This window comes from Athalia rosae, chromosome 2 (assembly GCF_917208135.1).
Source record: "Athalia rosae chromosome 2, iyAthRosa1.1, whole genome shotgun sequence".
NCBI classification, from domain to species: domain Eukaryota; kingdom Metazoa; phylum Arthropoda; class Insecta; order Hymenoptera; family Athaliidae; genus Athalia; species Athalia rosae.
This window is the reverse complement of record NC_064027.1, coordinates 12,293,320-12,307,525: the sequence shown is the minus strand read 5'-3', so window position 1 is coordinate 12,307,525 and position 14,206 is coordinate 12,293,320. Positions and strand designations below refer to the sequence as shown.

At 42.5% G+C, this 14,206-nt stretch overlaps 1 protein-coding gene across 1 annotated transcript in view; it reads right to left on the bottom strand.

The window, feature by feature from the left end:
• Nucleotides 1-14,206, bottom strand: part of LOC105682999 (lachesin-like) — a 47,845-nt gene that overhangs the window by 17,335 nt on the left and 16,304 nt on the right. The window contains exon 3 of the mRNA XM_020851127.2: nucleotides 715-922. Coding sequence (XP_020706786.1) covers nucleotides 715-922 — 208 coding nt within the window. The remainder of the gene's footprint in view (nucleotides 1-714; nucleotides 923-14,206) is intronic.

The following is a 14,206-nucleotide window of genomic DNA, read 5'->3' as shown; positions in this document are numbered from 1 at the left end:
CTGTCGTGAAAAAAAATTCTACTACACGTTTTTCAACTACAGTTCGCACGTTTCTTTCTACTTTTGCGGTAGCGGCGGTTCAGCCCTTTTACTACTCTCTGGTAAAACTCCTCGTTGGAAAAAACAAAACGCTACCTCTACTTTTAATCTCCGGAGAACGTCAACTGTTCCATCTAACAATAAATGAAAATCAAATTTCAACCATTATTATTTGCACGTCGTTTCTATATCTGTTCATCTTTTTACATCGAAACTATAACCGATCCGCTGATATCGAATTCTATCGAGCTTTGGCATATCGTAATAGTTTACGGCTCTACCTAACGAAGCCCCTCAGCGATCGTAACAACGGCGCAATTTTTATGGAATCATCACGTGATACAGCCCATTGTATTAACATCTCCAAGTTTCCCACTGCAAAGTCTTTGTCGATAATTAGGTATGTTGGCGATCGCATTAGCTGGATGACAAATCAAACTGAATCTGATCCGATCGAATCAGTTTCTCAGCTCGCCGACCCAACGCGGCTATGAAAAACATCGTTGTCCCGACGGGAGTGCACTTCCCTCAATATTAAGCTCGGAGACAGCATCGTTGCAGGATGATGTTCCGCCGGTGCGGAATCGATCGATTCGAGCGCGATCGGTTAATTATCGATTGGGTATGGATGAAATCTTGGTGTGACAGAATTAGGGGTGAATTTTTTTAGCTTACCAACGACGTCGAGGAAGCCCGTGTTACTGGACATGGGGTCGGTGTTGACCTGGCACATGTACCAGCCACGGTCCGTTTCTCGCGTATCACGTATGTGGAGGGACCACGTGCGATGCCCGCTATGCGTCACTGCGATCCGGTGATTCTTTGTGATCACGTGACTGGCTATCGTTAGAATGGTCTGCGTGTCGACTCTCAGCCACGCCACCTGAAACCATCCCACAGATTTTATTTGACTCGATCTCCTTGTGGTAACCCCCGTATAATTGTACAAACAGGAAGTGCAGCCACCTCGTTGATTAACTCTCCTTATGGCGCTGCCGCTACCGCTGCAGGCCACCTGTTCTAATCAATGTTCAACTTCTGCTGTATACTTCATACCCGCGTAGCCAAGTGCAACGTGTACGTTCCATCGTCGATGGGGGGGGAAAAAAAAAAAAAACGAAATATCACGAATGACCGAATCGAATCGAATGGTTGAAACGACCCGTTAAAGTTGAATCTTCGTCCAGCGGTCGTAGCTAAATGTTCCGACTTTGTTTTTTCGCAGTAGCTGAATTGAGGTGGTACAATGAAAGCCGTAATGATCAAATTCGTACGTACGATTATGTAACGTCGTTTTGAACAGATGTTCCCTTTACTTTGGAAGAAGAGCTTTCGCATGAATTTCTAGTTTAATTTCGGTTCAGCACGCTCTCGTTTTTTTGACGGTGGACACCAGGAGAAAAAAAGGGTAACTCCATAATTTCCACTCATCTCATTCCCCTATATACTTTCACTCTTCAAAGGTTCGAAGAAATTAAAATCCATCTTTTCTGGAGATGGGATTCTAGTCGGAGCTTCAGACAGAAAAGAGGCCACGTGTGAATGAAAGACAATTTTTCGAGTCAGAGCTTCATTAAATTGATTTATTATTTCGAAAAAGTGTCGGTGACAACTCTAGGCACGATAAGAAATGTCACAAAATATATAATTTAGATTTGTGATACGTGACAACGAACATCCGTTTCGTAAATGGCAATCGTAATACGGAAAAGAGGCACCGTCGAGAGTTCCCCAGTTTTCTTTTGCTGAAATTTTCACTCACAGGTACTCCACTTTGCCGCCTTCATTCCTTATTAAAGAAGATAAAAGGCAAGGCGCCATTTTTTTATAACATTCAAATGAAATCCACTTTTTCGAACCACGCCGCCGATCGGCAACACCGTGGCCACCGGAAAATCAAAGGATCTCAAAAATTAGATCCATCCGTGCGAAGGATGTAAATTTCCATTGCGTCATCTACACGTGGTGGTAATTCTCTGCGCAATTCGTATTTGACTTCGGAACCATTTGCCTGCTCCGTGAAATGTTGGACACCATCTAGTTTGACAAATGAATACAGCCAAGTTATACTCAGAAGGTCCATATAACAATAACGAGCTTTTCCAACACAGTTGAATAACTTCGAAAAGGGGAGCTCACGAAGGATCAAGTAGCTCTTTTCTTGTGCGAAAGCTCAGGAGTAGAACTGTCTTTCAATGACATAGTTCGTACGTAAACACTTTTGTCCAGACCAAGAGAGTCATAATTGCGAGCTGAATACTACTTCTTTTTATCATCTTAATCTAACCATAATTAAGCTCCTGGACAGGCTTAACTCTTGAGAACCCGCACAAGACGTTCGTGAGTGGAAGTAGATCATTTCTAATAAACCACTGAAAAAGCCGGTGAAAAAACATCGTCTTCCGTGATCGCGAATTCAACTCTAATTTTTCAAAGGGTTTTCGAGGAGACGATTGAATTCGTGAGATCATCGAATCGAAAATTTGTGAATCGAATGCGTGAAATGATTATCGTGAAATCTGGTTGTAATATGTACGACGCCCGAAGGTGGAGTGCAAAAAAATGAATCAAGCTCCACCGAAAAGCCCCTTACCGTGTCTCGTAGCCAACACTAACTCTCATCTTTTTTCATCTAAACGTAAATACATCGCTCTTTCTTCATGCGTCCGATTATCATCCGGATCCGTTGTGGTCAATCGTTCGCTAATTTTCGCAAATGGGACGCACATCGGTCCCATGAAGTTAATGGGAATTAGTTTTAAATGTGAACAGAATCCTCAGTGTGCCGCAGACGGTGTACGTATATAGATACGGAAAATGCGGAGCCGCTATCTTCATCTACATTTTCCCCAAGGGTCGAACTAACTAGTTCATGAGGAAGCATTCGACTGCGAAATTATGTCGGTTGCCTCCGTTACCGGCGTCCTAAGTATCACTTGCAGTCCCGAATCGATGAAAGCTTCACATGTCAATATGGAAAGATCGTTGTTGGTGAAGATATGAATCACACGTACCGTATGCCTTGTCATTCGTATGTAACCTATAGAAATGTGAATCGCGGTATGGAAAATATAGAAAACTACTGTAGCGAGTAGTGAAAACGGAATTATGAGAGAAGAGAGAAAGAAAAAAAAAAATAAATTGAATTGAATGAAGAATTTTTTAAAAGAAATGGAACGAAAACAGTAAACCCACTGGTACCGGTACACATTTTATTCTCAAAGGGGAGCCCCACTGGCCGGAGGTAAAACGATGTTTCGTGTAGTGGGTATAAGGTAGAAATTAAGAATAGAGGGTCTAAATTGTGTGCGAAAGAAAGGTGTCAGGGTAGCAGGCCGCAATTCACGAAGTGGGAGGATGGCGCCCCTTTGTAGCATGCTCAATTGCGCGAGTAATTATTCAGTCCGTGGCAAACTTGAACCAACCTAACGTCATATAACCTGACCTAACTCGGCTTAACCTGCATATCAAACCACATACATATTTCATATTATCCTGGAGCGCTATGGAGTGTTTCAATAAAGTTGTCTCATTGTTTGACTGCACTTTGTAGAATATGGACAATTTTCAAGAACCCGGTTTTTTTCATCCGGATTTTAATTTAATCGCACAGAGATCGTACAGAGATTTTCAGCGACAGTGACAAAAGAAAAACGATGCAAAACTAAATAATCGGCGGACGATAGTGTTACGACAAATGCGAAATTTTATTTTTGTTTCATGTATTCAGAAAGTTTGGAATTGGGCGGCTTTTAAGGGTTCGTTAAAGTTACCGGTAGCCATGCCCGTTATCCGTAATTGAAAGATCCCGAAAAAGAGACTATTAAGCCGCGTAGGCAACGGACGCGAAGTTTCGCATCAGCAATTATAACGTCATTTAGTTTATCTGCTCTCGAATAATTGCTTTTCCTCAATCTTTCAATTAAGCCAAGTGCGCGAAGCACGTCGTCATATGGAGAACCATTGATGATTCGAGATCCCATTAACCGTCCAAAGATACCGTAACGAATCTATTGTTTTCCGTCGTTATTATCTTTGTTGCGAAATTTTATTCATTATTGTATTTATATATATGCCAGCTATGATTACATTCAAATTACACCTAATCGACGGACTAATGTGTTCTCTTCAGACGGAGAAATGTAGCGGAGCATACCGTTTATAGGAAATTATGCTCGAAGATGGCTGCTTCTGTTCTTCTGCTTTATTATTTTCGTGCACGGATGAAATAATAAATAACGAGACGCGAACGCAACAACGTCAATAAATAAACGGGAGATATATACTCGATACAATAATCGTAAAAACCCATATGCATATAACACCAAATGAACCCATAAGGCGATAGATGAAATGAAACGGACTGATGGGCAAATTGTATATATATATCCATATAAATGAATAATATGTATAAATAAAATAGCGAGTGAGTGATGTAAGGTGTCGTAATAAAATTGATATAATGTAGGTTATCTCACGTGTGATCGATGGGCAACTATCGAGCCAGCGGATTCCGAATTACGTGTGTCACAATTCCTTCGTCTAGCCGGCAGGATGAATCGAGCGGAGAAAATTTTTTTCGTCAAAACTTTATTAAAATTGAACGGAATATCGACAGATATTTCGATGAGCACCGCCGCATTATCTTATTAGAGAAATGATGATAAGCCAAAAAAATATTCTCCGTCATTTGATGCAAAGTTATTCATGTTTTCAGATAATTCAAATTTCTTCAGAAGAAAAAAAAGATGGAATGAAAAATATGTGCCCGATTTAAACGATTCGGACGAAACATGGGTCGAGAGTTCGGGGTACAGGGGTCCTGACAATGATAACGAAAGGGCAATTATTGAAATCGTCCAGACACCGAATCCGGTAAATTGATTAGCGCGAAGACTTCGAGGAAGCGATTGAATTGGTAGGGTAAATTCAGTTAAAAATGGCCGCTGAACCGTAGCAACGGTTTTCTCCCTGCCGGTTCGTCCGAGTTGGAATAAGACGGTTTGGGGTAGACGAGTCGTCGCGTCGGTAAAAGGGGAGTCGGAGAAAAGGATGGAAGGTGTAAACTGGAAAAAAAAAGTGTAACAAAGATAGAAAACGGCATCGGGAGTACGTTCGAACAGCAACGTTGCGGCTGGTTCGGAGCGCTGGCGATGACGTTCGACGCAATTCAATCAACGTGGCACATTGTCGGCGTCTTGACGGAGACGTCAGACGTCGAGGAATATTCGGGTAGCTCGAAATATGAAAAATGACGGGCAGGCGGCGGATGTCGCCGGGTCGACGGATGCTGCTGTGTTTGGTATATCCCCTCAGTTGGTCGCCGAGCATTTTCCCCGCACCTCGGAAACACTCGGTTTGCTTCCTAGATCAAGGTGTCCGGAACGTACACGTATACCTCGTAACGCTACACGTCGCGTGCTTCAGGCTTCATCTTTCGTCCATCAGTCTCACCGCATCAGCGGCCTTTTCATCTGTAAAAAGATTAATCCGACTCTGCTTTGCCGCGACTTGACTGCTGCAGGGGACGATTTCCCAGCCCTAATGACGAATACCCGCTCGGACCTCGCGTAGCTCGGTCCAATCTGGTTCGGTGCCGCATATACATATATCTTACCGCCGGAAATAACCGAGCTTTGGGATTCGGCGGGACAAGGGTGAAAATCGTGTGCCGTACAAGTTGAGCCATAGTCTTGATTATGAACGGTAGTATTACGATATAACTGTATCACGGTTTTTCTTCCCCTCAACAATTTTCCCGAAGAGAACGCTCCGAGAAGATGATTTACAACGTATATCGCTGAGTTATATAAGTTACGCTTGTCATCCGATACCCGTCCCACTTTTCTAAGCTTCCATTTCTTCTATCTCTACACCGTTCGAGTTCTCACGCACCGAACTCGAAATCTAATCGCCGTGTCAAGTGGATGATGACAAAACTCACCAACTCTTATTTCATCAAGGATCTCGCTGCCCGTATCAAATGGTCAGAGGTAAAGTGTTGGCGAATGATACGCATCGCTGCAATGTAAGTCTGAAGAAACGAAGCCATCGTGAAAATAGCCAGATCCCCCAACCGCGAGTGCGACAATCGTTGAAATTTGATTTCTCCATAGAGAATCGGCGGGAGGCAATGATCCCACGTTTGATCTAACGCGAGATTCGAAATGGACGTACCAAAGATAAATAGAGAAACGTTTGCATGCGCGCGTATCGTCGTCCATCACGGTGATGAAAAACGATGATGAGTCAACGTTGTCTCGACGGTGACATTTTACGGCTTCTTGCCCTTTAGCAGCAAATGTCACTAAGGCGGTAAGTGATAAGTAATGTTTACGAAAATGTCGCGTGTCTTATTACCTCGATTTTTGTCCCCGCGTCTGCGTTACGGTTGGGCTGTCAGTTATACCGGAATGTTAACGGCTTACGATCATGAGAATAATAACGGTGACGATGCTTGCGATGGGAGCATACCAAACCCCTTTCCGATCGAGGTACACCGTACGCTACGAAATTCTAATTTCAATATTGCGCGATAACGGAGTCACATTAGCAAACTATCGTCACATTTTACTCGCAAATCAGAGCCAACCTTCCGATGGGTTGAAATCGATGGATTTTCATACGCCACATGTGAGAAAGGTTTACGCGAGCACAACCGAAAACATCTGTGATGCCTAACGTGATTACCAACGCTGAATAATTTAGACCCCGAGCTGTGGGTCGTATAGAAAATTATCCTCATAAACTTACGATGCCAATTTCGTCGATTGTTTGGGCGAAGTTGGTTGACACCGAGGAAACGTTATCTGCTCCAGACAACTTTGGTATCGATCATTGTTTTTTCGTTTTTTTTTGTTTTTTTTTAGCTTTCGGATCGCATTGTACGTTGTATCAATTTTTGCAAACGAGGACGTTCGAAACTTTGGTCCACTTTCGATCAGGAGTTGACCAACTGCTTGTACGTATGTACTTGGAAAGCATCGGTATAACTTGATGCCAGAAAATCCGTGCGGTTCCGAACGCGAATATTATTTTGATTTCGAGGTTCTGTTTAGTGAATAAATGAATCTACAGGAATGATACACGTGTAATACATATTTGTAAGTATGTATAGGTAAATAGCTGCTCGCATTTTTACTTGTTGAAAAAGAATCTCCCGTGAATCATGGGCCCTTGAAAACCGGATTCCGCCATTCAGCGGAAAAGTAGAGCTTCAACGAGTTTCCTCTGAATGAGAATAAACAAAGTTTGTTCATTTATGAGACTCGATGAGTGCGCTGAACTTTTTTCAATCAATACATAGAAGGTGAAACATATATTTCGCTCGTTACAACGACGAATCTGATGTCACAGAGCGTTTTCAATGTCAAAGATAAGCTTTACGGGATAGTTATTATTCAGGTATCAAACACTATACGAGAATATACATTAGACGATTGCATTTGATTGATACAGTTTCTACTTTGGAACAAAGCCAGAGCTGTATTCAGTTCTCCTTGAAACTTGAAAACTGAAACGTGGATCTGGTCTGAGAGTTTCATACTTGGACAGAAGTTGTTGCAAGTGATCAATTCACACCGACTGATTTGAATAGAATTCTGAACTAGTCAATCTAATTGAGTCAACAGTTGAATTTCTTGAGCTATTAGAGATGCGACGTCTTCTGATGTAGTACCCGGGTAAATGTAGCGGTAAAGTTTTTCGTAAACAAACTTTGTCGCAGTTCCAATTACCTCGCGAACGGATATCACGAATGCATCACGCGGCACGCTCTGAAAATTGGAAACGAGTTCAAATAGAGCACGCCAGCCACGCGAGTATTTGTGTTATAAGTCCTAGCGGAATGGAGTACAATTGAGTACCTTGTGAGCGAGTAAAGCGATAAACGTAGCAGAAAAAAATGTTCCACTTTCCGTAAAAGCAGCTGAGATTTATTCAACGTGATAACAGGCAGTGGCGCGTAGCTCCACTTAGGGAAGATAGGAACCTTTGACCAAATGGGTTTTAAGGTTAGGGTTGTAACTCTGTATCGCTTCGCGTCGACCCCCCAAAGAAGATCGTCTTCAATTACAGAAGAGTTGGTATATAAGCAGCGGCCAGGCGGCCGACCGGTCAGGCGGAAAAGCAAGCGACGCGATGCGATCTTCTGGGCGAAATCGGAGGATGACCGGATACCAGTTTAGGTTATTGGTCTCGTCGGTATAGCGAGGATTTCCAGGAGTTAGGGCTCGAGTCGTGGCGGAGGTCCACCGTGCGAAAGCGCGAACTTGGCCTAGGATACCCGGCTGACCGTCGAGCAATTTTTCCTTGGATGGGTGCACGGGCGCACCGCCTCTCGCGAAGGTTCATCCGCCTACCTTCTCTTTTTTTCTACCTTCCACCTTCCAACTTTTACTCCCTTACACCTCGAATTGAAGGTTCAGACATAGCCCCAAGCGGAAGACCACCATTTCTTATCCCGTTTCTCTTACCCTCATTTCCCAACAATTCTCGCCCCATCAATCTTTCATTTCTCACCCTACCGAGCCCACCCCTCTCTTTCTCACCTCCGTCCCAACTCATCCGACACCTTCGACCGCCTCTCGCCCCGCAACACCTTACCGTTCTTCGTTTCGCGTGAGTAAAGGAAAAATTACATTTGCTTTGCGCTGCTTCCACTAAATATCATGCTATCAATATCACCAAATATCGAGGGTCTCGATACGGATGAGAATCTCTCAGAGCTCCGAGTTCACCCGTGTACATCTGTACACCTATAAATACCTATGCGAGGTATGTAGTACCGTTCACGCGATATACCAAACCAAACGAAGCATCGACGAAATAGTTTTCCACCAACGAAGCGCGGCGCAGCGGTCTGACGTGAGAACATCCCATTTAGCCGAACAGTGCCAAGGCGCGGATATCACGGGTTGAATAAAGCCTAAGGGCTCAGACTAATCTAGCTGGGGTGATTATATGGATCGAATTATTTAGTGAAGTTGAAAGCCTCCTCCTACGGAAACCGCCTTAGCCATTGAATCGTTCGAGAATATACCTGCGTCCGACCAATCCGGGGAATGACTCACTGCTATTTGATTAGCTAATCGTCAGCCGATAAAGGCTGCGTGAAAGTCAAACAGATTTTCATTGAAATTTATTTACGGGACGGGGACAAAAAATGCGGGGGAAAAGCGAAAAAGTACCTTTATCTGATACCAGATATCTCGCGGGTGCAAAATATTCATAACCGAGTCTGAGAATTTGACCTTCTAATAGGTCAGTCATTCGTTACTCGTTCGTTGTACGCGCGATAAACGAGATATCAGTTTATCGCTGGTCAGGCAAAGAAACGAGAAAAATCAAGATCCTATCACAAGTTAATGCAGGTAGCGTGTGAATACAGGGCGTAGAGTTAAGTATCTATTTTTTACAATAGAAACGTCTACGTATCCCTGGCAAAGTCTGCACCGGAACAAAAAAAGTTCCCACGTTTCATCCGAGAACCGAAATACCCACGAACCATGTTGCAATTTTTTGCACATCCAATTTGACGCTGAAGATCGAATGTTATGGAATTACAGGCGAAAATCAACGATTTTCATATTATCAATTCAAGTCGGTGGATTCTAAAAGAACTGCCTTCTTGCGAATAACTCCTCATCTGATATCCTCCTAAGATATTTATTCGAATTAAAGCAACAGAAGAATCGCTTTACTTTGTTCCAAATTCTGAGAAATAAAAATACGCTCAAGAATGATATTTTGTCTGAAAAACATCTTGACGGATTGTGTGTCATCTAAGAGATTGAATTTTCGGACAACCTAGTTCAATCATAGCTTCTACGTTCTTTATAGGTTTGTTGTAGTTTCGCAGCCGTTTAAATAGTACATGTGATGGCGGAAGTGTAGCTCTCACAAAGCGGAGAAAATTTGGGAAGACTGGTGAAGGGAAGGTGGAAGAAAAGGCAAGAAGATCTCTGGAAGAAAGACGCGAATCCCTGAGTTGCCTCGAATGTCTACCTCGGCTGCAGAGGCGGATCAGTTGATAACGTGTTCTACAAGTGCTGTTCTACACCACTTCGCAGCCCAAACGAGAAACCGCGCGCTACCCAGCAGACCCCGTAGGAGAATCCCTCCCGGTTGCCGCGGTCTCCACTCGTAATCCAGTCAGTTTCGTCAGACTTCACTTCACCGTTGAACGGGTATACCCGTAGTCACAGTTACCCTGCACTCTTGAGTATGAGGGTACGCCATTTTAGGTGCCCCGGACCGCCTGCTTTTACCAAAACCTCATTAAGGCCATATCTATTCTCTAATTCTTGCGATATCCATTTTCATTCTCGCAACATTATGAAGCATCTGAAATTTGCTCTCGATTATGCATTGTACGAGTTTGAGGAGTCGGCGGTTTTCGGACGGGGATCGACGAACCAGACGATTTATTTTCTTCTTCCTTCCCTCAGGTGGGAATCGGTTCTCATCTCGTGTACATTGAAGGCTTTTCACACTATCATTTCGACAAGAATATCTTACGAATGTTTAGTCGACGCAGAGGGATTTCGTTTACGTTCCATCCCGACGGTTGAAAAACTTGACTCGAAAGAAGCAATGTAATTCGACATATCGGCGCGAATTTTTCGTTACAAAAAGCTTTTCGGTATTTCATATTAGATCTGATCGTTTGTATTATTTCATAGCAAAAAAAAAAAAAAACATCATACCAGTTATTTGGTTATTCAATCATGGTGCATATGTGTTTAATAATGGGAATACCTCATTCTCAGATTACCTACTTACGCTGATCGGATTACGTAAGCCGAGAAAAGTTTCAATCGGCTTTTCCTCGCCGCCTATAACCGTTGAAGATATAAATAAGCTTTGACACTAGAACGTTGCCACAAACCACCGTTCAACACCACTTATGCCAGAATTATAATTATGGGCAGTCGAATTTCTCCTGGCCAATTGTGCAAATACGTTATCGGATCCTCCTACTTATGTACATATGTGCGGGGTACCGATGATTCAGGAAAACGAATACTTCCTACTTCCTTGATCGAAAAATTGCAATAACCAGTTGGAAAACAATGAAAACAAAAAAATCTTGGAATGAATGTACGGACGGGTTATTTTTCGTGGTAGTTTTTGGAAAAGTTATCTCGCTCGTTCATCCCAATTCGATGTGGAACGCGGGGCTTCTTTCCCGGAAAATGGTTATTGAACAATTTACTGGGAAATTATACGAAAATTAGTTCGAATATGTTATGTTTGAAAACCACGGTCGTGATTAAAACTGAAAACGCACACTAATGACCGGTGCAGCCTCGGGTGCAGCAGACTTCGGCGAAGGAAAACCAGGTCGGTTTAATCATCGTATAAATTCCGAGTAAATCATTCCGCTACTATCACCTTTGAATGCAGCTATCTACTGATAATCTTGCGGTAATAGAATATTGAAATTACCTCACAGCTATTAGTATGGAGCAGTTAGGGGCTCTTCGAGTGCATAAAATAGCCGTATCGCGATAATCAATTGTTTATCGGAAATCTTGATCACGTATAAGCTGACACGTTTTCTCTCTTCGGACTATTTTTACCGACTTGAAAAATCGAAAGCTTAGACCGTCAAAAGCTCTTGCAGAATTCATTCGCGATTCGAAGACCGCAGCTGGTGATCTGTGGTAAAAATATCCAATGATGGGCATCGACATTCGCTGCGTCAAAGGGCGACCGTCATGTATGAGGATGATTGCTCTACCTGTCCGTTTGTGACATTTGGATATCGAACAACTGGAGACACGTGATAAGGATAATCCGGTATGCCGAATAGACGTCCCTGTGCAGGTCTCAGAAGCAAAGAGCTAACGATATTCTCACAATGTTGCATTCTGGACTAGTACTAACTATAAGGACTATACAATGTTGACGACGGAGGTATGAGATGGAGGTGAATCTGGACTAGAAGTTGGAATAATCAAAATTCGATTCAAAATTTTACGGGTTAAAATTGATTGGATTAATAATCGGAATATGAAAATGAGGTATATAAGTTTGTGTCCGTTTTCTTACCTACTCCACCTTTCATCGTGAAAATTTGAAACGAACGTTGCTCCAATTAGGTTTAGGGTCGTAAAAATATTTCGAGGCGACGAGGAAAATTATACCGTCGTTTCCGCCAAAAGTAATTTCGACTTTTTGATAAAATTATAAAATTTTCCCACGGAGTTAAAGTAATATAAAGTGAGTTCTTTGCGACACAGGTTATACACAGCGCGATTCTCATCCAAGACACGTTTAAATATTAACGAACCCATTTAAATATCAAGTACTCTGCGGCTACCCTTCTCATTCTACTCGAGAGGCGTCGTCACATACCCCATTACGTCGTTGTCTCGTGTCAATTGCAACAAATCTGGGGATCACCCACGTTGAAGGCACACGTGTGTATCCAGGGTGAATAAATAAACATGGGACATTGCGTAACAATTCATCCATCGTATCCTATGACCCTGACTATTTTTGTCTAAAAACAACAAAACCAAAGGTCATTGTTTTGAAATTCCAAGAGATTCAATTCTCTAACATACATTAGACTTCAAAAGAAAGTTTTCCTACATTTTTCACTGTATTTAAAACCTCAGAATTCAGTGAAACACATATCTTTTTTTCATCACGCTGCTATTTTTTTTTTCGTGATTTTTAGAAAATAACGATAAGTTGTCAGGTTCGAAGGGGTGGGCCCTTCACAAGAACTGATTGAACATGAAAATGTTCGATTTCTACCGAAATGAGTAATGCTAGAAAAGTGAAATGAAACAATATAAATTGGTCACGGACTCAGGTTGAGATATTTCGTCAAGAAAATGCTCCGTACGTACGTACATACGTCTATACCATCGTACCTATAACGTACCTGTACGGTAATAAAATCGATGTTCCGTACGGTTCGAAGCTATAGAAATGAGGTTGAGAATTATTTTCAAGAAAAGAAGAGAGCAGTAAAAGTATATAACACATAGAATGCCAAAAGCATTCGAGAGACGTCCCTTCGGTTTCTATATATCTATATATATATATCTATGTATGATTCAATACTCGGACTGCTGCAATTTTTGTAAATCACCAACAGCGGCATTTTCATTTCCTAGGAGGTCGCGCCTCGCCCCCTCGGGCGATATAATGTTGCGTCGATGCTATTAAATATCGGGCTATAAAACAATCTGGCGCCAACACCGACACCACCCAAAGGTGTATAACTCTGGATACGGCTCGCGAAGCGTGGCGCTTGGCGACGTCTATAAGGGGGCGTTGGGGTGCCGGTGAAAACGGATGGGAGGGTGGTTACGTGGGGGAGCTGTTTCTGCGGTGGAGTGAGAACCGGAACGTGGGCCGCCACTGCGACGTCTATTAGAAAGAGAGAGAGAGAGAGAGACGGGGAGAGTAAGATCCGCAAATGAAGATAGAGAGAGCGAGAGAGAGAGAGAGGGAGAGGGACTCTTTAACAAACTGCTGAACTCACACCCGTGGGATTTTATCCCCACTTAATGGAGTCCTCCGGAATACGCACGCAAATTCACCGCCAAATCTTTGACTCTAAAATTATTAGGGATCGCTACGCCCTCTAATTTTTGCCCGAGGACCAAACTCACCAGATCGGAGCCCCAACTGCCGCGAGAGATACACGGACTTTTCGAGAAAATTAACGCTCCCAAAAAGGATTATAATCGGTATATATCGTTGATGGCATTCGGCTTAGACCAGCGCAATATCATGCTAATAGCAAGATGAAAAGGCACGAGTTTTTCTTTTTTTCTTTCATTAAAAAAAAAAAGTCAATGCCTACGCAATCCCCCGTATTATACTTATGTATATATACGAAATTCTGGATCGATATCATTCGTACGCGTTCCGCACAAGAATCTAAAAAGTTGAAATATAAAGATCGAGTATCATACGAACAACTTTTCCGAAGTATGATCGTTACGAACCTTATTTTTCGGCCCCATATATTCTATCGCGTGATACAATGTTGTACGAGGACGAACGTTTGATGAAGATTATATCCGTTGAATTTGTTTTTATTCATTTTATTTTTTCTCTTATTTCTTTCTTTGTATGTATTCATTATTTTATTTTATTTGTTTTTTTCTGCTCTTACTGTCGTATACGAATTTTACGGAAA